Source organism: Phyllopteryx taeniolatus, chromosome 11, assembly GCF_024500385.1.
Source record: "Phyllopteryx taeniolatus isolate TA_2022b chromosome 11, UOR_Ptae_1.2, whole genome shotgun sequence".
Classification (NCBI taxonomy): domain Eukaryota; kingdom Metazoa; phylum Chordata; class Actinopteri; order Syngnathiformes; family Syngnathidae; genus Phyllopteryx; species Phyllopteryx taeniolatus.
The window spans coordinates 9,067,381-9,088,415 of NC_084512.1; the positions used below are offsets into that span (position 1 = coordinate 9,067,381).

The window sequence follows — 21,035 nt, forward strand, 5'->3', positions numbered from 1 at the left end:
GTGTGCGCGCCTTGGCCACCAGGGGAAAAAGTGTTTCGCAACTGACTCAGTATTATTGTACAGCATCTCAGCTGAAGGTTACTGTCAAACTCAACCAAACAAACAACCAAAGACACACAAACAAACAAAAGACAATTATGTGTTGTGTCTTTCAAAAACGACATAGCCCCTACTAGCTTAATGTTAACATACAATAGGAAACACCATAGGCACACGGGCCAGCAATTAGCATCTATGTGGCGACGTTGTTACCTTTTAAGCGACGGACATCTGAACACACATGGTGCATCAAAACACGTAGACATAATATAACAATACTCAAATGTATATATTCTTATTCTTCTCTGCGAAAAACAACCAATATCACTGCCACATTGAGAAGGCTATAGAGGAATTGAGTCTCCAGTACAGAGACAGAAACGATACATACAGAAAACAATGAGTGACACTGAGGAAGATGCAGAACGTTACATATGAAACACAGAAACAGCCCAAAAAAAATGTCACTAGTATGTCTTTGAGATAATATCTGTAATAAAAATATAATACTAAAGGTCCAGATAGTAAGTTACAACCCCAATTCCAATGAAGTTGGGATGTTGTGTTAAACATAAATAAAAACAGAATACAATGATTTGCAAATCATGTTGAACCTATATTTAATTGAATACACTACAAAGACAAGATATTTAATGTTCAAACTGATATACTTTGTTTTTAACAAATAATCTAACTTAGAATTTTATGGCTGCAACAGGTTCCAAAAAAGCTGGGACAGGGTCACGTTTACCACTGTGTTACATCACCTTTTCTTTTAACAACATTCGATAAACGTCTGGGAACTGAGGACACTTATTGTTGAAGCTTTGTAGGTGGAATTCTTTCCCAATAATGCTTTTGGAATGTGGGAGTAAACCCAAGCAAGCATGTGAACTGTGAGGCATAAGTGAAAAATAATGCAATGCACTCTACTGCAAGTTCCACCCCAGGTGTGTGTGTTGGAACTTCCAGAATTTTTAGTTTGATTTAAAATGTAAAATTATTGGTCAGGTTTCCCCTTACTTCAGTTCAATTGCTGGCAAAAATTAGGGAGAACAACAGCAGGAAAACAACTTGAGACTTGCAAACAACACTCCATTTGACGTAGTTGCTTGCGTAAAAGCACTTTGATTTTTTTGTCACGTGGAGGAAATGAAAATGTTGTGTATCCTGTTGGGCAGGTTCTCTCTCATTTGTTTCAAGTATTGTAGTATGGTTCCCACTTAAACCAGGAGACACTACTTTGTTACTTGACAATTCAACACACAACCAATAAGAAAAATGCTGTACTTGCTCGGGGTAAGTTAAAACATTTAATTTATTGCTGTCTAATTATATCTGAGACTTGTGATGTTGACTGCAGTATTTCTGTTTGAACTCACACAGATAGTTGTTGGCCTTCTTATCATCATTATGTGCTTCTCGAAAGGACTTACAGAGGCAAGTCAACCTTAAATTGGTCTTGCGTTATATTTAGATCAATTGAGCTCGAATGTAACCATGAGTTTTGTAAGGAAATACTTTCTACAGTTAAGTGTTCAATGGCTGAGGTTTTAATAAGATTGTTGTCTTGAACAGGGAATTAAACCTAAAAAATCACAGATACCGGAATTTGACGGCAACAAGAAGGTCAGTACTCCTAGAAAAAGCTCTTTGGTTATAACAACAGGTTAAAGAATTGGTGTTTTTGTGTCAACAGAAGGACCTAAGTAAAGAAGATCTGCATTTATTAGCCAGGATCCTTTCAGTTGGACTGGTGGATGCAGATCCAAACTACCTCCACCATCTTAAAGGCTACAGAGACCTCAGAGGTGGATGACATGGACACTTATTAAAGGACACAAAGACTGCTGTTGGTGAAGATATTGACTGAATGGTGACTACTTCCGGCTATTTAGTATGGCACCTTGAATAACCAGCGTTCCTTCCTACACAGGCCAAAATGTCCCACCATTAATTGGCCTGAGGTTGAAAATACAGAGAGAGTTACCTAGGTGCGAGTGGAATTTTGCAGATGCATTTTGGCTCTTGTGACAAGCAGTTGTAATCCACACATTTCTAGATAGAAAGGATTGGCATTGACAAGAAAATGTCAGACACAATATGTCGCTGTAACTTTCTTTATTGGAGGAGTTGGCAGCAATTAAAATGTTAAACTGCAACGTTAACATGTAGAACTGGACCTTTACAGTTACTGTATACGTATATGCTGAAAATATACAGTATTGAGGAAGTGCAGTGTGTCTCAAATCCTTCAAGCATTAGTATCAACTTGCTTTATAATAGCCATTCCAAGTCTTAGTAGGTATGTAATGTTTAGGTTTAAAATTTGCAAATAATTATTCTTCAACATTATTCAGTGTATTGTATTTGGAAAGAATGTGGTTTGTTGCCTTTGGAAAAAAAACAAGCAATTTCAGGTCATGGAATTATCAGAGCCCTATACTGACTTTTCCCCTGTCAGTGGTGATTAAGTGTGTTTTTCCACACTCGGGTGTTGAGTTTGTCTCCAAGAAGGTAGAGCAATGTCACCACAGACATATTAAAACAAAAGAAGACCACCAGACCAACAGCACTGAATTGCCCAAGGAGGGGATACACCCACATTCCTGCTGAGAAGTACACCCAGACAATCCTGCAGAGATTATAGGGGAGAAAAAGGTTTCCGTGTCATAGATCAGAGGTGTTGGCTCAGTTTTATTTTTTTGTTTTTTCCACAGGCAGCATTGTAATTATGGTTTCCTCCAGAGGGCTATTATGACTGTGAAAATCATATTTCCTGGATTTGATTGTAATTACTGTACTGTGTATGTATTTTTTTTAACAACAAATTGAAGTTGAAATCAAATATAATAGAAAACAGTGAAAACCAAATACTTCAAATATCCAACTATTGTTCAATTTATGTTAAGAAGGGATTTGGTGAAAAAAAAATGCTTGCTGTTAAAATTGAAGAAAATGCTTTCATGGGCCACATAAAAAGATCTAAGTGACCCAGAGCTGGTCCTGCGTCTCAAGTTTGACATCTGTGTACTCCATTATCTAACAGTGTTTTGTATCAAAATACGTGTTTGCTATACCGTAAATTATATTGCAACATATACAGCAGCCTATCAGAATTGTTAACATTTACTTTTATAAAGTGTTGATTTTGAATAAACAGTTGGAAATGTCTAGATCTTAACTGGTGGACAACCTTAAACTAAACTTCATATGCAAACTTCATGTGCAACCTTAAACTTCAAATTTAATCAAAAACAATATTATGACAATTACAGCTGTGACAACAGCAGTTCAGATCTTTATCATTTCAGTCAAAATATGCTGATTTGGCACTTACCAGAATAGGTAACCCAAACCCATTAATCCCAGGGTTGCCAGTGCATTCTTTGTTTGAGGGTAGGCATGGTGCTGCACCAGAAATTCTCCAAGTAACAAAGGAAGGACAAATGTATGCTAAGAAAACAGTTCAGAAATTATTGCAAGGTTCATAGGAAAATAATCATATACTGTAGTTTGGCAGTGTTTAAAATACTGTACACATTTTCCAGACCATAGCATGGTTTATCCAAGGAGGGAGGAAGGCATCAATTGTTGCCGGGTAGACCAACTCTCTGTCATAGGCAAAGATAGTCCAAAAAAGAACAACAACAAACTAAACAAGTGTTAGTGTAAATCATAATGATTTGTTGTGCAACTTTAAAAAAAGTATTCTCAGTGTATTTCTCACCATGCCCACAGGGAAGGCAAATATAGAGAACATTAGATCTGTACATCTATTGAGCGCGCCCCCTGAGTTTTCCCCATTCTGAAGATCATTCACTGCGGCCAGGCCAAAGAATACCATTTGTAGTAACTGAAACATAGCAATGAAGTTGTATGCATTTCATATTCGCCATTTTAGCATTTGACATTTTTTCCCCTGCAACCACATTGCACTACACAATATTGTACTCACCAAATTCAAAAAAGTGAGGTACTTCCAAGGTCCTCCGTAAACAAAAATTCCAGGTGGTAATTCTTCTCCATCCTTAGCAGCCAGAGTCATTACAACAAAAGCAAACCAACTGAATGCTGTGATGTGGTAAACTCCCTTCAAGGTTGAAGTCATTTTATCTTAATAGTTATACAATACTGATTTCCACTAAGCAGAATATGTACAAAGTCAAGACACAAAAGCTCCAGGCTGAAGTGGGACAACTGAAAAGAAGATTAGTGTGAATGTTCAGCTCAATCCACACACAAGACGCCCACTGTTCACTATGAAGTACAGTAGCGCTCTGCAGCATGTGACTTGATAGCTATTTTCCTTTGTGATTTTACTTTTTACTCAGTCTTACAAGAGATGTCTTACGTAAAGGTAAGGTAAAATGTCTATTTATAAACTTGAACATTATAGTCCCAAATGGCCAACTGTGACATTCTAAAACATGACTGAAAGTCATGCATTAAGCTACCATGATTTCTCATGTATAATGCACACCCCCAAAGTTGACCTCAAAATTCTGGAAAACCCTTCTACCTATGTATGATGCATTTTTACAATGCATGATTTTGCTTCTACCCATATGATCAAAACATGAAATATTATCTGTATTTTGTTAGTTTTTTAAAAGAATAATTCTAAAGTTAAGCACTTTATTTGAACATGTAATACTTTTTTTTTTAATTTAGTTGCTCTTATCTTGAAATTCACAGCCCTACTTATATTTAGTAAATTAGAAAACACATAGTTGTGCTCATATGTTTGATTACCCAGGCAGAATTTGTAAGAATTACAATTCTTTAAAGAAAACATGAAGGACCAGGTGAACCACATTTAATTTTATTTTAATGGCTTTCAAATTAAACGGTCAAGCATTTCAGAAAAGCATTATCATTAAACAAAACATAACCGTAAAGAAATTAATGATGGTTGTTGTTCAGTCATCAGTCATATTTTAAAAAAAAATAAAAAATCAATATTTCACAAATTCTGCCAGGGTATGTAAACTTATGAACACAACTGTACATATATGCAGTCATGCGTACCCTTGTCATATTGGAATGAAAGTGTAGGCTACACCTTTTTACAACCACTAGGTGGCGGTGGCATTTTGGAATGAACGTGTACAGCTTTTTCATAACCACTAGATGACGGCATACATTTATAAAATGTGAAAGTTTTATTCATTTGCTCCTATACGTATTTATAATGCGCACTATTGACTTTTGACAATTTTGGGGGGTAAAAATTGCACATTATACATGAGAAATTACAGTATAACACGTTATTCCACATCAGAAACACAGTGCTCAAGAAATGTATTAGAGCAGATGTAATAAAAAACAAGAAAGTGACTGTTCAGCATAAATAAATGCTTTAATGCTGAGCTTTTGACATTTTACCATTTTGAACAGGAAAGAGGAATTTAAAATCAAATTGACCTTTTTGTACCCATATTTTAGCCAGCCTACTTTGCTTCTCAAAGAAGTCAGAAATTACTAAAATACAACAAACATTCAACTACTAGAGCTTCAACACACTGAATACAGGTACACAACTATATGAATATGGAAAAACCCGAAAATGATTTTGGTTATTTTCAGTGCATTGGTTACATTGGGGTGGCGGTCTAATAAATGTGTTAAGTACTGTGTCTTGTATGATGTACAATATCAGGAAAAGTGCATCTCAATCAACACTAAGGGCAAACATTGAAAATAAAAATTTTGAAGGGATTTTATTTTCATCATTTGGTCTGGAAGACCAGACATCCATTCAAAGTATCTTAAAAAATGTTGGTTTTTTCCAATTTTATATGTTTTATGGGTAAAGGCACAAGTTCAGAAGAATACACAGGCACAAAAGCTCAGTTCCTCCAAATTACAAAATATAACCCAGCATTTTGCCATTTACTCCTATACATCCATTTTATATGTTTTATGGGTAAAGGCACAAGTTCAGAAGAATACACAGGCACAAAAGCTCAGTTCCTCCAAATTACAAAATAAACCCAGCATTTTGCCATTTACTCCTATACATGAACTTTGTTTGCATGCATGGTCAGGCTTTGAGGTCCCTTAAGAAAAATGTATTTTTAATGTTATGGATGGAATATTGATGACTCAAAATCTGTACAAATACACCGAAGCCGTCCAGAGATCACAACAAAAAAACGGTTGGCATATAACATAGCGCTGAACAGATTCCATACTTTTTTTAAAAAAAATAACTTTTTAGTATTGGTTGCATGGAAAGTGGAGCTTATCCGCAATGTCTTCCTTCATTATCAAAGTCAGTTTAAAAAACAACAATAAGAGAAGAGATACTCAAAACTCTATTTTGGTTACTAAGCGGCATGAAGTTTAAGATGCTGTTGTTTCTATTACATATAGTCCTCACGTGGGTTTGATTTTCCAATGTGATTAATATTATTGGATTAAATACCTATTCTAAATATCCATCCATCCATCCATTTTCTGAGCCGCTTCTCCTCACTGGGGTCGCGGACGTGCTGGAGCCTATCCCAGCTGTCATCGGGCAGGAGGCGGGGTACACCCTGAACTGGTTGCCAGCCAATCGCAGGGCACATAGGAACAAACAACCATTCGCACTCACAGTCATACCTACCGGCAATTTAGAGTCTCCAATTCATGCATGTTTTGGGGATGTGGGAGGAAACCGGAGTGCCCGGAGAAAACCCACGCAGGCACGGGGAGAACATGCAAACTCCACACAGGCGGGGCCGGGGATTGAACCCGGGTCCTCAGAACTGTGAGGCTGACGCTCTAACCAGTCGGTCACCGTGCCGCTTATTGTAAATATATGAAGGCAAATATCCAGAAGTGGTATTGTAATTTTAATTTCTAAACTTTTTTACTTTTCTAAAAACCTTCTAAAAACTTTCCACAAGTCACCAATGTGGCAATTTAGTGGTTTGCGCGTACGTACTGCATGAGAATAACGATGCAGTGAGTGCTGCAGTTACAAGATGACCCACTAGATGGGAGAAGATACTTTACAACAAGTTCTGTTTCTGCACTACAAATAAAAATAGCTCACAAGGATAGAACTGACTTCTATTTGGAAAGCTAAAGTTCAACCAGCCAATTGGTCAGAAACAATATGGTCTTACTTCATCATCACATTTTTAAGACCCACGTGTTATAAAATCAAGGCTCTTGTGATAATTATTCTTTAACAAACAAGCCATCAAAAGCTGTAGAATTTTTTCTTCGCTCAAACAGTATTGTATGTATTGTGGATGCCACTGTAGAAAAGAAGCCAAGAACTGTACAGGGCACCACAAATCAGTTGTAACAATTGCACTTTACCCATCCGTGTCATTAAAACTTTTTATCACATACATATGCACAGTCAACCGTCAGTAAACGCACTCCAATGCTGACTACAGTGATAGTGATTGACAAATAGAAATCCTACCCTATTGGTCTTTACTAATCATGTAAATGTCTTTGTCAGCATGTTGGGTTATTGCTGTACTTCAGTCTCTAATCTTTTCTCTCAGCTTTCTGGATCCCACTTAAGGAGCCATCTGAAAGAGAGACAAAAAAATATACCTCGTTACAGAAGTGAACAAAAATCTTAATGTGTGAAAAATATTTGGAAGAAAAATTCTACTTACATCAAAGCGACTGTAAACTTTCCTCTCCTTCCTCATGCTTTGGAGTTTCTCCAGCAGCTTGTCACGGTCCTGAGATAACTCTCTTTCTTTTCCCCTTTTGGCGTTTTTGTCAGCTCCATCTTCTTTCTCATCATCAGTGACAGGTGACTCCTTGGTAGACTCATTCCTGCTTTGGCTATTTGCTGAAATTTGTTCTAGCAGCAGCTTTGTATCGTCTCGGAGGTTGCTGCTAGAAAGCACACCAACCGTTGACGAGTGGTACCGAGACTGGCTTGACTTTGGCTGCTTGGATTGTTGTGACGATGGTACAACTTCCTCTGCTGTAACCCCTGAACATTTATTTTGCCCTGCTGATTCATTTATTCTTTCACTGCAGACAGACTGCTGTCCAGTACTCTTGTTAACTGGAATTGTAGTTTCACTGTCCTCCGTTTTATTTTCAAAAGGCATAAGCAATTTAGAATCTTCGCTGACATAATTCTGATAGCCCGTACTATTGCTATCAAGAGGTGCAGCTAACTTTGATGAGCAGGCTTCAGAATGATCAGCGTTGAGATCTTTGTCGGCCATAACAGATGTGACAATTGAGGTAGGGTGGGTTGTAACTTTGTTTATGTCAGTTGGATTGCCATTAATTAAAGAGCTTCTACCAGAGGACCAATGCAATGCTGGCATGATACCTTCTGCTCTTTCAGTGTGGGAAGGCAAACCAGATTGAACTAACACAGTTGAACATAAATCTGAACCAGCAGGAGTGGAGGATCCTGCTCGGTCAGGTTCGGATGCGGAGTTTGTTTGTCTAAGTGGCTCTTGAGATAAGTCTAGAGTGGGTTTAGGAATATGGGCTTCTTTTTTGTCAGATTTAGAATGACTTTTCAAACCAAATATATTGAATTCAAGTGGGGAAGAGCTAAGACTATGAGTTGGGATGTCTTGTCTGAAGGATGAGGGAACAACAATGGGTGACAACCTAGTCTTGTCTACTACTGGAGTAGTTCCTGAGCTGTTTTCTAATGCAGAAACCTTTTGGGAATCACATGAAAAAGAACAAGATTTTTCAGTGTTTGTCTTAGGAGTAGGTTGTAACGAAGATGAGCTTGACTCTGAACCAGATGCACAATTTTCATGGAAAACACCAGATTGCTCATACGCAGAGTCACATAACGAAGGATTTATTTCAGGTGGCATTGACACTGAAACAGAAGCTGCCTGGTCTTGTGAAGACTCCGCTTCTCTCTGCATGAAAGATGATTTTTCCTCAGTAGATTGGGTGGATCTTAGTGTGGAGGCACTGACAGATTCACCTTGGTGTATTTTGTCACAAGTTAGGAACTGTATACTAGGTGAGTTTATGTTAGAGTCATGAGGACTGGATGTGGTTTGATGATTAGAAATGGATAGCGGGTGTTCAGAGTTAGAGCTTTTTGAATCTGGTTGTGCTACTTTGCTAGAATGTGATTCCAGAGGAAGAGATTCCACGTTGGTCATGAACTGTGATGAGTCTTGATTTCGGATGTTAGAAGTAACCATGGTAGATGCAGTAGATGATGCTGAATCCCCCAAATCGGGAATAAATAATGTGGACTCATTAGAGGTAGACTTAAGAAGTAATGATACACTTTTATCTTGCTTAAGCGATGGAAGATTAGCATGTGTTTCTTTTGTTAAAATGGGTTGTTGACCAGAGCTACACTCACTCAAGGCAGGTTTGTGAAGCTCTGTGTCTTCTGAATCACATTGAAGAGCTTCTGTTTCTGCAGAAACAGATGAAGATGCTGCCGTTTGACTGTTCCCCAATTCTACCTTTTTTAAATCACTTGAGGCTCTTGGTTGTTCACTTTTTGATCTCTGGGAGATAACTGTTAGATTACTGACCTTGCCCTCTTGCTTGTTTGCCTCATCACTGACATCAACAGGCAGTTCTGTGGATTTTGTTTTACTTAAATCTTGTTTAATAACACTTGATGATAATGAGATTGACATTTGGGATGTCGTATCACCTTTCCTTCCATCATTTGGTATGGAGTCCTCCTTTTCAACAGTAACACTGTCAAGATCAGTTGGTGTTTTAATTAGAGTCTTCTCTGTTCTCTTTTCAGCTTCTGCAGCCTTAGCAGCTTTGCGCTTTGCAGCCAGATCTTTGAAAAACATTAATCTTTGATCAGGATCACTCATATCGACAGACAATGGATTGTTGACCAAAGACTTAGTTGATTGATCAGTTTTTGCCAGATCAGATTCAGACCGCTTCAATCTGGATGGTGATGGAGAAACGTTTTGTTGTTCAATATCTGGCAGTTTTAATGTTTCTTGTACCTCTAGATTTTCATGGGAAGTCTTTGAATCTTCCTTTGATGAATCTTTATCCTCTGGTTTATTATTTCCTTCTTGCTTTGAGGCTTCTGGCACAGAGCTGTCAAATGTGGATGAATTTAAGTAACGAGTCCATCCAAAAGATTCTCTTGCAGCTGATCTTCTTTGTCCAAAAACCTGAGAAACAAAGGGTAGTTTTGTCTGCTCGCTCTCATTTTTGTCACTTTCCTCATCTTGTTGCCCTGCTGTATGCTGGTCTAAAGAGTTAAATATCAGAGATGATCTTAACCTCGAGCTTCTTGGCATTGCTGCATTGTATTTTCTCCTAAATGACTCATCCTTTCGAACAGCAGTATTAGGTTCCTTTTGTTCTGCATCTTCTGATTTCTCCCCTTCAGTTGTTGATGATGATTCTGAGGGTGTTGGTGTTGTTTTGGTGGCAGCTGTCACAGCAGTACTTTCTTCTGGCAATTTATTTGACTCCTGTGGTTCCAGTGCAAAAGCTTTGGCATAACTTGGCAACTGACTTACTCTTGGAATGGCAGGAATCTTAAACTCTCGGACATTTGGAATTTTAGGAATTGAAAAATCTCTGACTGGTGCTGTTGGCTGTACGGGGTTGGAGAGCTCCTCAAAAGGATCTGATGCCTGAGGCTGTATCAATGGCAGGCCTTCATCTCCTGGATTATCACATGCACTGAGGTAAGAGTTAATTCTCCAGTTCCTTAAACCCCGCTTTACCATGGGGTCTTTGCGGTCAGTGTTAGGCTCCTGGAAAAACTGCTTGTCATCCATTGTAGCCTGAGATAAACTTAAAGGTAAATCTGCAGGACCTGGGACCTGTTCAAAGTCCACATTTGTGGTGGATGATAAATAGTTAAGCACAGGGTCAAAGTTATCAAATGGCTCAATCTCTTGTGGTACGCCTGGTTCCAAATACTGATCTGCTGAATGATAGTTTTGGCTCCAGAATTTCTCAGGGCCCTTATAATCAACTTCAGGACCTGGCCCCATATTTTGCTGCTGTCCCCTGTGAAACATCCTTCCCCGAGCCTCAAAGTCTGCTGTGGGCTGAGTCGGGAATGGGTAATTGTACCTGCCATGAACACCTTCACTATAAATGTGGCGTTTCAAAGCAGGGCTTTCCATCATGGGAAACTTGGAGTGACCTTGCTGCTCCATTCCTGACTGCTGTGATGGAAATCGACTGTACATATCAACAGGACCATGCAAAGATTCGTTCCTTTTGAGATGCGACATTTTCCAGTCAGTTTCCATTTGTTCATCATAAGATGGTTTAGTCCAATCCTCTGTATGAGACATGTCCATTGGTACCAACTTTTTGGGCTCTCTGTACACGAGAGAAGTTATTTTACTTGGGTATTGCCTCTTCTGTAAAAGGCCAATGTCTTCCTTCGCAACAGGCACATCAGTCAGTAACGGCTGTGACTGAGCAAAGAGGATCCGAAACTCTTCATCAAAAGTCGATACAAGCTGTCCAAGGAAAAGGTGTGCCATACAACGATGTAGTTTCTCGAAAGACCACATGAAGCTGTACAAAAACAATGAAAAGGTGTTAATAAATATTAAGTCCCTTCTGATGTAATTGCACAAACTTAGGCAGTGATGTGTCAACATATTTTATCACAATAGCAACACCTATTTTGTTTTTGTTAATTGTCTGTAGCAGCTAGGAATGTCACCTGTAGTTCCCACTCAGTACGGCCCTGCAGTCTGTCAGCAAGAAGCGATCCATCATCTGACCTTTGAAGGATTTCCCAGACCGGCAGTGATAAGTGATGCCAGACACAGTTCTCACGCGTAAAAACTGCAAGAAAAATATTGTAGTGTTTATGTTAAAATTAAAGCGAGGTGGCAGTATCGCATTGTCCTTCCCACTTTACAAAGTATGGCGCTAAAGACGACTTTACAAGTGCACCTGAATACAGTATTGCTAAACTGGAATGAAAAGTAAAACCTGTTATATTCCTACCCATAAGGTTTTTTTTTTTTTATTTTGTAGCCAAAATGATAAATTTGCGACACAAACAATGACTTGGTGAGCAAAATCGGACTTAAAGGTCCCATATTTTGGCTATTTAGATCTCCATGGAGTTACTCTCTAACATTTACTTAGTATGAAAGTGTCAATTTAATTAAAAAAACAAACAAACAAAAAAAAACACCTTAGTTTTGTCATACGAGTGTCCAGAAAAGGCCCCTCTGACAGCTACTTCTGTTTGACCCAGTTTTCTATCCGCTTCGTCCATATTTGGCTAAGACCGCCCCCTTTCCTCTGATTGGTTCCCTCCGTGTAGAAGACCCAATTGTGAGAGCACATGTGTTTGTTATGTTGCCAGTCCCGGTTCGGGAGGGGAAAGGGAAGGCAGAGATCTTTGCTAGTGACGTAGATAAGCTCGAGAATTTCAAATGACCTGATTTCAAACGTCTACGTCTCAGGAATGCGTGGACGATTTTTATGCATATTTCACGGTTAGTGAGGCACTATTACATCCCAAATACTGACAATATTACATCCCAAATACTGTACTAGAAAATGATGGTTTGGCTAAATATGTCCTCTTTAAGTAGTTACCGAGTTGGTTACTGATTACAAAAAACTGGCAGGCTTACAGTATTCGCAATAAACTTGATGGAAGGGCTGTGTATGGTACCACGTGACGTTTTCAGTGGTATTAATGATAATGACTTTTGAAAGGATATACAAGATGTGTGTAATCAATTTTCAGAGCATAGATCAGGGAAAATGGCTGAACATCCTTATTTGATGCACATGGTTAAATGTATTTAAGAACGCAGGACAGTGGCCAGGAGGTGAGTTGATTCAGCAGATTTGCCGAATCGATATTAAATTACAAAAAGAAAAATTGCAATTCATTGATGAATCGATATTTTTACCCACCCCTAATATATACTGTATATATCAGTGGTGGGCAGCGAGTTTTGGACCTGGGCCTTCAGTGATCTAATCTACCTCTTAATAACACCATCACCTCGCAAAATAATGTAAAAAACGTAACGTAACGTAAAATATAACTAACTATATGTAGTATTAAAAAAGCGAGAGGGGCATTTCACATATTTGAGGATAACTACCATTATTACTCAAGCAAGAAACACAGTTACATTTATCTTCCAATACATCACCTTCAAACAACTCCAAACCTCTATCGAGGTTGTATGTATACACTACAATACAGCAGTTCACAATAAATATTTATAAAGTAACATGACAAAAACATAAAATAAGTGGAAGAAAATATCAGACAAAATATTAGTGGTGTGCATTCGGAGCCTTCTCTGCTGGCCTAATCACTATCAAAATCATAGACCTACAGTTACAACTTAATTAAATAATAATTATTAATATTTATTATATATAATATCCATCCATTTTCTGAGCCGCTTCTCCTCATTAGGGCACGGGCGTGCTGGAGCCTATCCCAGCTATCATCGGGCAGGAGGCAGGGTACACCCTGAACTGGTTGCCAGCCAATCGGAGGGCACATACAAACAAACAACCATTTGCAAATATATAAAACATATATAATAATATGCATTAATTCATGCGATTGGCTGGCGACCAGTTCAGGGTGTATGCCGCCTCTCGCCCAAAGATAGCTGGGATACGCTCTAGCACGCCCACGACCCTAGTGAGGATAAGCGGTAAAGAAAATGGATGGATGGATATATTAATTCATTTCCCCCAGTGTTTTGTCTTAATGTCATAGTGTGTGTCTTAGCTGCTGTAGCTTCCAGTCATGTACAGTAATGTATTAAGTAATTGTTTTTGTCCAATTAGATTTCAGACTCCGTGTTGCCATGTAAATGTAATCTGCCCAAGACCTTCAGAATTCCAAGTGCTGGCATCAAACTGGTGTAAAACACGCACCCGCATGCACACACACACACACACGCACGCGCATGCACACACACACACACAGACACAGACTGTTGAAATGGTCTAACCCAGGGGTCACCAACCTTTTTCAAACTGAGAGCTACTTCTTGGGTACTCCTTAATGTGAAGGACTACCAGTTTGATACACACTTCCAAATAACAAATTTGCTAAAATGACAAATAATAATGTTATCATTGATAATGACATTCATTATATGAAGACACTGATCATATGATAATATTTTTTCATAATAATTATAAAACACTTCATTTCTGTCAATATAATGTCCTATCACTACTGAGCTATTTTTAGAACAGGCCCGCGGACTACTCATGGGGTCCTTGAGAGCTACCCGCAGGCACCACATTGGTGACCTCTGGTCTAACCAATCAGATTTCAGATTCACCATTCTGTGCCTTCACGAAGGCTGAATCACGTTGGCATTTTTTCCATCCTCTGATTGGTTCAGCTAAATAGTCCTCTGATTGCTTGAGCTGGATCTGCGCATGAGATTGATTTACTCAAGAACACGACGTCAGATATGATTAAAAATTCATTTTCCAGGCGCACTTTTCAAGGATGAACTCGACTTTGTAAGGCTAGGTCAACCAACATTGTTGCTGTCTGGCCTGTTTCAAGCCAGAAAAGGAATTTTGGGGCACTTTCAGAGCAGCATGTACGGGCACATCACCTAACTTCCACAGACAGGCACGAGAAAAGGAAGGAGGTCTGCTGCGTCTGTCAGCATCTCCGGTGAGTACGATAAATTCCCCCCCCCCCCCCAAGTTTTTCATGCTTTTGACATGTTATTAGATGAATATTGTTTGTGAACTGCTATATTGTAGTTTATACATACAACATCTATAGAGGTTTGGAGTTGTTTGAAGGTGACGTATTGGAAGATAAAGGTAACTGCATTATTTTGCGATGTGATAGCGTTATTAAGAGGCAGATTAGGTCACTGAATGCCCAGGTCCAAATAAATACATTGCTCTTGCTCTCTCTCAATATATTATGTTTTTTTTTAATTATTATTATGTTTATTAGGACGATGTATTTTTCCCAAAAACCTAAGATATAAGCGGTGGCAGGTGACTCAACTCACTTCACAACAAGCAGCAGTTTGGCAGATAAGATTAGTAAATATTCTTTATATAAAAAAAAAAAACAGGCTTTAAGCTGTTTATTGGAACTCTCAGCTGACGGTTACTGTCAAAGATAATTTCATGTTGTGCATATAAATGTCAGGAAAAGCCTATTAGAACATCTAAACTTTATTTGGGGTTAATCAGAGGCACTCTAAATGGTGGCAGGTGTGTGCTGACTCCCATTTAGGTCTGAACTAACGGTTATTTTAATAATCGATTATTCTGTCAATTATGGTTTTCGATTATTCAATAAATCAGATACAACTTTTTTATTTCCATCCCTTTATTTAAAAAACTGAATATTATTTTAAATTGACAGTGCAGAAAATGTCCAAACATAAATTGATTATGATTCACTCAGTTACTGGTTTGGTCCGTAACATCTGTCAGAAAATGAGCAAAAATATTCAGCATTGTTTTCCACAGTAAAAGCAGATGTTTGCAAATGTGTTATTTTTATTCAACACAAATATAATGTTTGCTTTCATGGAGGACTACAGAAATTGGGCAATATTTACTGTAGAATGGCTGAAACTAAGAGGATTGGGACAATTTAAAGTTAAACAACTAGGGGTGGGTAAAAATATCGATTCACCAAATCTGCTGATTCACCTCCTGGCCACTGTGAGGCACTGTGTGTATGGTTCGCGTTGTATGGATGGAAGCCAAACACAATGGCTACTCAAGCGAACAGCGACTGCAGCAGCAGTATCAAGCGATTTCTACTTTTAAATTGGACGCTTTGGTTCATTTTGGATTCCCCTGTAAATCCGGAACACAGAAATTGAGAAAAGCAATTCTATTATTCTGTTACCTTTATCTTCCAATATGTCACCTTCAATTCTAACTATTTATATAAGCATATTGGTAGATGTTTCTGAATGAAAGGATGAACGGATGAATGTCCCAGCCCTGGAACAATGAGTCCCTGAAATGTATCATCATGGAGTACAGATAACAGTAATCCTACGCTATATGTCAGTTGTTGCTTCGCGGTCCCGCTATATTGCAGATTTTTATTTGTACAATTTGTGCAATATTATTGTGGTAGGCGGCACGGTGGACGACTGATTAGAGCGTCAGCCTCACAGTTCTGAGGATCCGGGGTTCCATCCCCGGCCCCGCTTGTGTGGAGTTTGCATGTTCTCCCCGTGCCTGCTTGGGTTTTCTCCGGGCACTCCGGTTTCCTCCCACATCCCAAAAACATGCATTAATTGACAACTCTAAATTGCCCGTAAATTGTGACTGTGAGTGCGAATGGTTGTTTGTTTGTATGTGCCATGCGATTGGCTGGCAACCAGTTCAGGGTGTACCCCGCCTCCTGCCCGATGACAGCTGGGATAGGCTCCAGCACGCCCGTGACCCCAGTGAGGGGAAGCGGCTCAGAAAATGGATGGATGGATGGATTATTGTGGTATCCATTGCTCTTGCTCTCTCTCAATATATTATGTTTCAGCCAGCCACGGTAGCAATTTTTTTTAGGACGATATATTTTCCCAAAACTTAACTTTCCTTTAAGCGTCCCAGTTGTATGCGTCTATGAAGCAAAGGCCATTCTGCCACAGCGGCTTAATGTGTCGTGAACGGTGTGGCGGGTGTTACCACAACAATGAAAATTTATCGAGTCCAGAAAAAACTCCCGTGTCCATTGCATGGAACGATAACTTGCCCTACTCAGCCTCTAACTGGCTAGCACCAAGACATAATTCGTACTTTTGATTCGCTGTGTGGAAGCTCTTCACCAACACACTCACGCACGCATGCATGTGCGCATGCACACACACACATACGTAGGGCGGGTCTTAAACCATGCGTCTACAGACGCAGAATGAATATGCTTGATGCTTCCCTGCTAATTTTTGTGCGTCTCAGACGCGGTATGCACATTAAACGACATCGCTCCCTGCTCAGACATAAAGTATATATATTTTTTAAAGGACTCACTTGGATACTCTGTAGATTTACTCTGCAGTTGGACACCATGTTCATGAAATTATGTGCGTTCTGCTCGTCTAAAAGAATATAGACGACAACGTTCCTCATGGCAGCATTTAAAATATCGGCAAATATGTCAACATCAGTAAACATGTCCATTACTATGGCAATCACCTGTGGAGACAAAAAACACAGATGACAAGTGTGAAAACACAGTGATGGTCATGTAGTCTGCTGACATAAAAGAACAAACACCGACCTGCTGAGCATTCTTGATAAGTCGCCGAGCCTGCTCCTTGATACTCGGCATGTCAGGCTCAGGAGGGTTAACCAGAGTGGTGACCTCTGTGGGGCCACCAAAAAGATGAGGCTGGGGCCAGCCAAGATCCAGGCCAGGGGCGTCCAGGTCCGAGTGGATTGGCCAATAAGTGTCCGAGGAGCTGTCTCCTCCACTCTCGAGAAAAGTTTGCTCTTGGTAGGTGCTTCGCTGAGGAACGTGGACTGAGCCCTGAATATACTGGATCTCAGGTGTGGACAGGAAGGCCACCACATCTGCTTTTTGGAGAAACTCATAATATCCTTCCAGCGCTTCCTCAATCAGTGCGTCAATTGCCAGACGGTACTCTTCGCGATAGTGAGGAGGAAGGTAGTTGGGGTGCAGGGGGTTATCCCCGGCAGAAGAACATTGCGAGCGACGTGCCATATTGCTGGCTGAGGAGATGGTGACGGCAAAAGAAAGCACCATTAATTAGATACCTCACATCTAAATGCATACAACTATTATGGAACAAAAAATCTAAATCAAACAAACACTCCCAAATTAAAAACCAATTTGAATGTATGCTTTCGTATCCTTCTCCAGAGACCATTTTGGAACGTGATACCAAAGAATAATGAAAGAGCACAAGATTAATTGATCAATGGTCATTTGGTGCTAGCGGACAGTGTTCACATCAAAAGTCCCTTTCCAAATGTATAGTGTGTAATCACATTGATTTCAAACAATACAAGTAGTACGCATATCACTTATTATTAAAAACATAGTAATTAAGCATTTATTCCTACACTATTTTTAAATTAAAAAGAGCAACACTATAACTTTGTGGCAAGTTTCTCGGCCCTACTTTCCCACAAGTAGGGGTTAAAGGCAAATGAATGAGGGGAGATGAAATTCCAGTACAGGACCGAGTTATGGGTGCGGCTCCTCCCTCTGGCCAAAAACACAAGCCTCCATTCGCGAGTTTACGAAGTATCACGCTTTAGCAACTCCCCACAAAAATAGCATTGGAAACCACAAAACTCGGCAGCCAAAAGGATAAAAGAAAGCGACGAGCTAATGGCGCTCGCGAGGCTCCATGTTCGCAACTTTATGTTTCTGTCATCTCATCTGTCATGACGTGTAACAGGTAAAAACATAATACTTGGCTAAAATGTTTTCGGCCATCTGTTACACTCCACGAAGTCACAACACGCATATAAACAAAACAAGCGCGTCTGGGGTTATTCGGTGAACTTACCGAGCTAACGTTAAGTCATCGTCACGGTTCCTGTCGTTTGAACTCCAAACGGGCCATCTTGCCGTGTTTCCGGTCGCCGCGTCTCCAGTCGCGACTCTAATGCAAGTCAGGGTTCCGACACATTGTTGTTTGTTTCTTTCTTTTCTTCCCGTCACCCAGCTAAACCAGTTTACTGTCACGCTTTAGGCATGTTACCGACGACGTTTGAGAGCTAACATGGAGAAGAAAAAGTGGAAGGGGATCAGCTGAGCACCGCCCCGAACGACCAACCCTCTCTCTCTCTCCGTTCTCGCTCTCTCTCTCTCTCTCTCTCTTCGCTTTTTCTCGCTCTCGCTCTCGACCCCCTTCTCTCGCTCACTCCCCCCTTCTCTCTGTCTCTCCCCCCTTCTCTCTCTCTCTGTCTCTCTCTCCCTCCGTCCCCTTGTGTGTCTCCTGAACTCTGCTCGTGATTTGATAAGCTCAAGACCCAAGCTGCTGGTTTCACAAACATCTGGGAAAATACGATGCGTGTCCTTTAGTACTTTACAGTTTTTCTTCTCAGTAGCTAAAACACATTTCTTCAAATCGACACCCATTTTCTCAACACTTTAAACACATTTAAAAAAAAAAATCTAGCTGAATTCACAAAGCCCCTGACTGTTCCTGCAAAACCAAACTATTGCCTCAGAACAGACCCCGAGTCAGTCAAAATTAAAAACTTCACTGAACAGTCATTACACACAGCATAGAAAAAAGGCACTTGTAAAATATATGTGTGTGTGTGCGTGCGTGCTTTGGTATACACTACACACGCACACACACATGCAGAAAAGGGGGAAATCCAGGCTCTGTCATGTGTGTGCTCTGTTGACTATTGCCTGCTCTTGGGGGCCATATAGTGGTCATGGGGCCCTAAGCAGGTGTTTAGTTTGTGTATACAAGGAAGGTGCACTGGCATTTTGACAGACTAGTGTTTGAGCTTAGAAAATTGACGGCGTATATTTGCATTTTGTTGCACAGTTTTAAAATAGCAATAATGATTTTACTCTATTTCTCTCCAGAGAGAGCTGGTGTCACACACCACCTTTATAATTGTGTCAAAAATAAAAAATAAATTCATGATAAAACAGAATAATTTTTGATAGAGCTCCTCTTGTATTTGATTTAATTGTGTGCCTAATGTTGTGGACAATAAATATATTTTTAGATTTTAAAACATCCACTCTTTGAACTCAGATGATGAGAAAGTTTAAATATTTTTGTTATATTTGTGACTATTTAAAATCTAATTTGGCAAAACTAAAAAGAACGAAAGAACATTTCTCTCTTCAAGAGAATGAAGAAAAAAGTACTAAACTATTATTTGGGATGAACTGGGTGGAACATCAGAAACAGGTTATTGGACGCTCACAGTCCAGCTGGATTGGCAAGTTCATTTATTCCAACAATTAGAATAACCATTTTCTCACTTATCCCACAGTCGCACCCTTGGCCCTTGCTTTTCAATTCTCACTCACCTGCAAAATTATGTACCTGTCAGTATTTTCTCCCTGAGTGTATTCTCACGTCTGCATCATTATGGTCTACGTTTTGATTCATGAATATTGATATCCATCCATTTTCTTTACCGCTTATCCTCACAAGGGTCACAGGCTGCTGGAGCCTATCCCAGCTATCTTCAGGCGGGAGGCGGGGTACACCCAGAACCGGTCGCCAGCCAATCGCAGGGCACATAGAAACAAACAACCATTCGCACTCACATTCACACCTAAGGGCAATTTAGAGTCTTCAATCAACCTAGCACGCATGTTTTTGGGATGTGGGAGGAAACCAGAGTGCCCGGAAAAAACCCACCCAGGAATGGAGAGAACATGCAAACTCCACACAGGCGGGGCTGGGATTTGAACCCTGGTCCCCAGAACTGTGAGGCAGATGTGCCAACCAGTCGCCCACCGTGCCGGCTGAATATTGATGTTAGTTTGAATTTGTGAAGATTTGTATTTATACATTCCCCTTCAGCATTCATTTACAATCTTCTAAAGAAGGTGACTCGCCCATGTTCCATGGGTGCTGGGCCGGTGCTGGCTGGCACACGCCTGGGTCCCCCGCTCTGGCTGCTGGTGGGGGCGGTGGGGCCCCCTGTCGCTCCTCGGGCCTGCTTCCTCTTCTTCTCTCCGTTCCTTGCGTCCCGCTGCGGTCGCCTCTTCCTCTTCCTGTGGGGGAGCCGGGTGGTCCCCTGCAGGCTGTGGGGCCTGCTGTGGGTGGGGGTGGGGAGGGGGTGTGGCATTGGGTCCCTGCGGCGCCCACCGGGTGGCCAGTTGTTGGGGCGCCACGGTGGGGCCGGCGGACCGCCCTGGGTCCCTCGGTGTGGGACGTGTCCCGTCCGCCGGGCTGCTCTCGGGTGGACTCCTGGGCCTGATCCCGCCCCTTGATTGATTGAGTGGGGTCCTCAGCCGCCGCGGTCCGGCCACGGCAATTACAGGACACTTCTGTCAGTCTTTGTGCATGTAAAACGGTATCAATTCACTTGCATGTATCCGCCGACACACACCC

General features: G+C 40.4%; 2 protein-coding genes and 1 long non-coding RNA gene across 4 annotated transcripts; 1 reads left to right on the top strand and 2 right to left on the bottom strand.

Annotated features, from left to right (window-relative positions):
- Positions 1-1,180: 1,180 nt before the first annotated feature.
- Positions 1,181-2,427, top strand: LOC133485520 (uncharacterized). The gene is made up of 3 exons (XR_009790715.1): positions 1,181-1,338; positions 1,426-1,668; positions 1,739-2,427. It is a non-coding gene; the product is annotated as an uncharacterized LOC133485520 (long non-coding RNA).
- On the bottom strand, positions 2,144-5,587 carry LOC133485519 (androgen-dependent TFPI-regulating protein). Its single transcript, XM_061789340.1, has 5 exons — positions 3,998-5,587; positions 3,770-3,895; positions 3,593-3,694; positions 3,380-3,495; positions 2,144-2,674 (listed from the first exon to the last, which is right to left on the bottom strand). The coding sequence occupies exons 1-5, from the start codon at positions 4,148-4,150 to the stop codon at positions 2,500-2,502; spliced, it is 672 nt and encodes a 223-aa protein (XP_061645324.1). The 5' UTR covers positions 4,151-5,587; the 3' UTR covers positions 2,144-2,499.
- Positions 5,588-5,736: 149 nt separating this feature from the next.
- Positions 5,737-18,800, bottom strand: fam83ha (family with sequence similarity 83 member Ha). 2 transcript variants are annotated; one of them, XM_061789338.1, is made up of 6 exons: positions 18,504-18,800; positions 17,246-17,697; positions 16,996-17,160; positions 11,684-11,808; positions 7,668-11,532; positions 5,737-7,577 (listed from the first exon to the last, which is right to left on the bottom strand). In XM_061789338.1, exons 2-6 carry the CDS (start codon positions 17,687-17,689, stop codon positions 7,566-7,568), a joined length of 4,611 nt encoding a protein of 1,536 aa, XP_061645322.1. In that variant the 5' UTR covers positions 17,690-17,697; positions 18,504-18,800; the 3' UTR covers positions 5,737-7,565. The 2 variants fall into 2 exon arrangements, with proteins under 2 accessions (XP_061645322.1, XP_061645323.1); XM_061789339.1 differs by lacking the exon at positions 18,504-18,800 and having other exon boundaries at positions 16,996-17,063; positions 17,246-17,374.
- Positions 18,801-21,035: the final 2,235 nt, after the last annotated feature.